We start from the raw sequence: 5,880 nt of genomic DNA on the forward strand, positions 1-5,880 counted from the left end.
CCCCAATCAACTCATGCGCTGTTTCCAAACTATTTCTATTTTTCCTTGCTGTCCAATTCTGCTGGCTTTGTTTTTTGATGAAATTCTTGAACAGCCAAACTCATCAGCAGATGAAGAAGTATTAAGTAATTATGTAGGACTAATAGATTACTCCAAAACAACAACAACAAAGTTTCACGTCTGTTATCTAGTTTTCAATTATTTTGAGTGAGCGCGATTCAAAATATCATAAAATACAATTTATACTCTGGGAAATTAGGAAGGCAAATTGAAACCATTATTGCCTTCAGCAGTGTCTCCTCTGCCACACTCTGCACACGCGCAGACATCGGCAAGCTTCCCTTGGTTCCTTGAAGCTCTGCTCATCAATGCAAGACACTTGCAACTTTGCCTGGATTACCATTTGTCTCACAAGCACAAGAAACCACATCCACAGAAATTGTGATAAACATTACACTGTTCTGGTCGCAAGCATTACTTGGGCCAAGAAACTGAAATAAAGACAAGAAGGTCCACCAAGGAAGAAACTAATGCAAAGAAACATTCCAAGTGGGCGGGAATCAGATGGCAATTGAGCAGACGGCAAATTTTTATTGTAAATGTAGCTAGCTAGGTATGACTACATTTCGTCTATATAAAAAGCAACCCAAAAGGCGAAACAAGAGAGGCTTTGAGGACAGTTGTGCTCTCGGCATGCAACATCTTCAGAAATTAAAGAACATGCATGACATTTCTCACAGCGATGCTGATAACTGTAGCAGGAGAACAATGACGACTCTCTCCGAATCGGCAGTCTGATCCTGGAACTACACAGCAAGCTAACTCCATTTGGATTCAGTACAAGGTTAGTTTAAAAACCCACTACCGTCTGACTGTAAAGCATTGTAGCGACTGTACTAAAACCAGGTTTAAGTCACCTTCGTCCTTCAGACACCCCCACTGCTCTTTCCGCAACGCTGAGCTAGCTGTAGGCGTGTCAACATCACAGTCGTTACCAGACTTTAACTGTACCCTTTTTAATTTTTTTGTTAAAAATGTCATAAAGACACCATGAATACAAGTACTGCAGTTACATCAATACAAAAAAAGCAATACAAATTAAGCAGCTGAATACAAAAATACATTGAAATACATGAACACCACAATGTAACTTATAGCACTAATCAGAATTGTGTATGCGTGAAAAAATTAAATAAAAACCTTTTTTGTATTAGACAACTTAGGTATTCTCCACTTTTAACAGTAACTTTCTTCTAGTTATGTACTTCACAATTTCTTCTATATACAGCATAGAATAAAATACTTTTAAAAGATATGACATTTTTAATCCTCAATATGCGATATAGGTCTCTTTTACACTAAGAATATTGACTGCATGAATAAAAACTGTCAATGTCTTACATCAACTGATCTGAAAAGGAGGATCAACATTTTCCTTTTAAATCATTTATGCAGGTTTTAAATCAGTTAGTAGGTTTGGCTTGATGCGTCAGACAATCCTTGTCAAACAGCGTCTCTCACAGTAATGTACATAATATTGCTTGTATCTATACAATCATACAAATGTGGCAATCATATCTAAATGTTGTTTATGAAAGAGACAGCTCACACATATACAGGTCTTCGGACTTTCTTAATGACTTATTTACAATGAAAGTGCTTTTATCAGCTCTAACACGATACATGGGGTTTTGTTTCTACATGTCAATTATTAGTTTCCCTGAAATTGGAAAAGTATTATATAGAAAATACCACAGCTTTGCAAACACTATAGCATACTGTATAACTGCATGTGGTTCTGAGATTAGCAGCTGAGAAGTGTTGATAATTATAATTTAAAAATAAATAAAGCAAAGAGGTAAACCAGTTACAAAACAGCAGAAAACTGCAATATTCACAACAGTAAAAAGACTTAAAATCAATTGCTAACAAAACGGTGAAGCAGTTGGATCGAAAGTCTTGAAAACATCTTTTAACGACTTATCATCTGACTCCCCATTCGGATCACTATCCTGTGTTTGAGTTACCTGTCCCGGCTGTCTAACCTGCCTTGGGTCGCTGTACTGCGGTCTGATTAATCCCGATAAAGCTTGGATAGGAAGATTATGCACCGCAGGTGCAGCGCTGGAGTGTTTAGCCTGAGATTTACTGGTGCTATTTGCTTTATCTGAAGTAGCTTCTGCTGATCCTTCCGTATTTTTTTCCACGTTCGAGGCAGCCTTCTGCAGCGATGAATCTTCTGAGAGACTGGGCTCATTTTTACCAGAATTTTTCAAAATACTTTTTTTCTGGTTCTCTCCATTCTCTCCTGAACTAGCTGGAGCTGTGTCCAATGATGAGCTGTGATCTCTCGGATCGTACAAACTAATACCGCTCAGTATCGAGCCTGGAGTTCCCAGCCTAACACCACTCGATGATAATTTGGGTGCGTACGGAGGCAGAGCATCTGGGTCGGGTTTAGCCGTCGCAGCTTCCGAGGGCTGCGATGAGCCAGCAGCCGATCTGGCGAGGCGCGGGTCAAACTTTGGAGGGTGTGAATCCTTTGCAACTCCATGATGCGTATCTGCGCTCGACAGTCTGTGGAGTCTGGGATCGACGTTTTTTTGTAAGCGAGGATCTCCTAATTTGCTTGAGCTACTGGCATGCGAATCTGCAGACGGATCCAAATAGCCGCTCCTGCCTGTTAAGTTGTTCTTTGCCTTTGCAGCTAGTCGCGGGTCAGCTGGCATTGCATTTGGATGGGGATCGTTTTTCAGATTCCGCAGTTTATTAAGTCTCTGGTCAGCAATGAGCGGAGGAAGAGGTAAATTGATTGAAGAGACAGGGTCAGGCTTAGGCAAAGGTATTGGGAGCAAGTCCTCGGGTGCCCACACAATATGCTTAGCAAAGTTTGGCTTCATCAGGGTAACATCCATTTTGATGTGGCTGAACTGCCTAAGCTGAGATCGGGGATCCCTTAATGTTACACCAGGCAAAGGTTCCAATGGTATCAGAAAAGCTCGTTCTCTCAGTTCTCGTTCTGAGTCCTCTTCGTCATCATCCATCCCTTTCTGCTTGACTTTAACTCCGGTGTGCGCGTGGTGTAGATCTAGCTTTGCTCCCCCAAGGGAGGAGCTGGCATGACCTCCCTCACTGACCTTGTGCATCCTGGGATCTCGTACGAGCCGTGGGTCCAAGGACGCAGATTCTGAAGGTTTTCTGGGGTTGGATCTTGGAGAGGCCCGAAGTCTCGGGTCAGTAGCCTGAGGCCCTGCGCCTTTTTCTTTTGCCAGCCTCGGATCAGTAGGAATACCAAGCATGTGCTGCTCTGTGGAATGTTGTTGCCGATTCCTAAAATTTTCGCTTTGTTTCTTTAAGGTTTTTAATATTGATTTAACACTGCTCCCCTCTTCCTCTTCACTACTGGAATACCAGTTGACATTGTCATCTTAAAAAAACAACAACAACCAAAAAAAGGATTATTCAAGCAAATGATCACCAGGGAATACAGCACATTCACTCATATAAAGGGTAACTTCTTAGTAAAAGCAGACTGGAAAGACCCGACGTTAAATTGTCTCTCCCTGTATTATAATGACCATAATCTAAAATGACAAAAATCAATTTCAATGAAGAACTGACATAACAAAAAAACTGTAGCCAGTTGAGATACTCATAAACTCTGCTGCATTCTGTCTACATATCTCTCTGTCAAAATTAATCTGGGAAAATAACCTGCTTTCAAATGATTATTTCTACCAGTACTAGTAAAAAAAACATTTAAAATCTGAGTCTTGATGAAAACGACCTTCATTGTGGGATGGTAGAACGAAAAGTAAAACAGCACCTTACAGTAGCCTGAAAGACAAATAAATTACAAATGTGGAATCTGCTGCCTTATTGCAATCCAAATTACAAGGTTTTGGGGAGAGGTAAAGATTCAGGAAGGGAAGAAATAAGAATATTTAATTTTAAAGGATAAATTCTCAACTGCCTACTACAATTTAGTGGGAAGCCTTATCAACACAGCTGAGTGCTCAGGTCTACATCCCAAACTTGCCTACTCACTGAAGGAGACTAGTGCTCTGTTCTGGCTCAGTAAAATGAGGAAGCAGGCAAAGCCCACCACCATTACCACTACCTAATGCCCAATAACCCACGTTTCCTCAGTGCTAGTTCTACCACGCAAATATTCAGCAACAGGGAGGGACATGTTGTTGCAGGCAGCTAATAGGAACATGTTTCTGTTACATTGCTTTCCAAAAGCCCTCTAGACAAGAGGACCAGTCACTCTAAAGCCTTTAGTTCAGAGTAGGTTACCCTAGGTCGCTCTGTTTTTGAACGTAGCCTGAAGGGCTGCAGCTCCAGATCTCTCTCATGTTCGGTCAGAATTATACTGGCAATGTCTTCGAAATCGTTTCCTATGGCTACTGCCTTTTGGTTAGGCAGAAGATGCGTTTCTGGTCACATAACCTAGCAGCCTCAGAAAAGGGTGCAGCAGGGAGCGGGCCAAACGTACTCCGTGTGGCTGAATCTGATCTGCAGGCTTACTGCTCTCCACTGTCCAGGCTACAGAAGGAGGCACTCCGATTAAACACTGCAAATTTCAGATATCACAGAGGAAAAAATACTGCTCTAGAGAAAGGGAATATGCAAAAAAGATCAAGGGACATAACAGAATAAACAGAATCAAAGATGCACTTGCAGTACTAGCCGTTAGAAATAATAACCTTTCTGTTTCCATCAGAGATTTTAAGAAGTAACTGACCTATCAACAACAGAGCCATTTAAAAGTGCAAACTATATCCAAAAATTATCCACAGATCTTTCTACTTTGAACTGGAATGCAGCAACTCAGCCTATACTAAAATCCTAGAGCAAGCTGGGAAGGAAAGCAAGTATATTCAGCTGAAAATGTTGTTTGAGTTGGTACTTGCACAGTCATGCTAATTGCTAATGGTAATGTGATGAAAATCCAAGTCCACAGATATGTTCCAGGCTAATACATGGTTGAGAAGTATGCTTAGAACTCGTAACAAAATTATCTTTACCTTCGTCTTTGCTCATCGCCCTCTGACCCTGGCTGCTGACAGAGTCTCCATCTCTTTGATGCTTTTGACTAAGTCTTACATAAAGAGCTTTCTGCATTGCTGGAAGAAAATCCGGTACATTAATGGCTGGTTTATGGCCCATATGGCTACTCATGCAGTCTGACTCACTTCCACCTTGATGCGACTCTTGAGCCATGAGGTGAGCCTGGTGATCTGTAAATTCTCCATGCCACGTTCCATCTGCAATACACAAAAAAACCCCAAACAGTTAGCAGCTATGGTATACAAGCTTTCACAGCAGAGAAGACAAAACATAAAACACAATCAAGCAAACTAGCATGACTTATACTACACTACTGGAAAGCATCAGCTGAAGGAAGCCTATACACTAAAGATATTCCAGCAGGTTTGGCTCTCCAACCAAAATTCTTTCAGCCGCTCAGCTTTGGAGCCACGATGTTTTAATACCACACAACTGCAAAGCACCATATCAAAGAACTACAATTTTTAAATGTCCTTACCTCCAGAGTTATTAGCTGGTTGGAAGTTATGTACAGCTTGATGAGAATAGTAATTGTCATAGAAATCAGCTGGGTTCTGGATAGGCTCGTAATTCATATTCGGCTGCCGTTCACCAGGAATCTGCTGGTATTGTGGCCCCGGAGGACAATGATTCTCTCGCGGCATATTCACCATATGTCCTTGAACTCCTGGGGCATTGTAAGATCCACCGAGACCCGGTGGTGTGAGAGGTGGACCACCTTGCTGTCCTTGCATAGGCATACCAGTCTGGTTCTGTGGTCCCAGAAAGCCTGGTGGAACACCCTGCATAGGAGGACTCTGCGGCATT

At 41.7% G+C, this 5,880-nt stretch overlaps 1 protein-coding gene across 1 annotated transcript in view; it reads right to left on the reverse strand.

Moving 5' to 3' along the window:
* Positions 1-567: 567 nt before the first annotated feature.
* LOC104622845 (zinc finger CCCH domain-containing protein 6-like) overlaps positions 568-5,880 on the reverse strand; it is a gene marked incomplete at its 5' end in the record, with an annotated part of 17,029 nt that continues 11,716 nt past the window's right edge. The window contains 3 exon segments of the mRNA XM_010289743.1: positions 568-3,427; positions 5,031-5,270; positions 5,552-5,880. The exon segment at positions 5,552-5,880 is cut by the window's right edge and continues 20 nt beyond it. Coding sequence (XP_010288045.1) covers positions 1,926-3,427; positions 5,031-5,270; positions 5,552-5,880 — 2,071 coding nt within the window.

Source organism: Phaethon lepturus, unplaced genomic scaffold (genome assembly GCF_000687285.1).
Source record: "Phaethon lepturus isolate BGI_N335 unplaced genomic scaffold, ASM68728v1 scaffold44676, whole genome shotgun sequence".
Classification (NCBI taxonomy): domain Eukaryota; kingdom Metazoa; phylum Chordata; class Aves; order Phaethontiformes; family Phaethontidae; genus Phaethon; species Phaethon lepturus.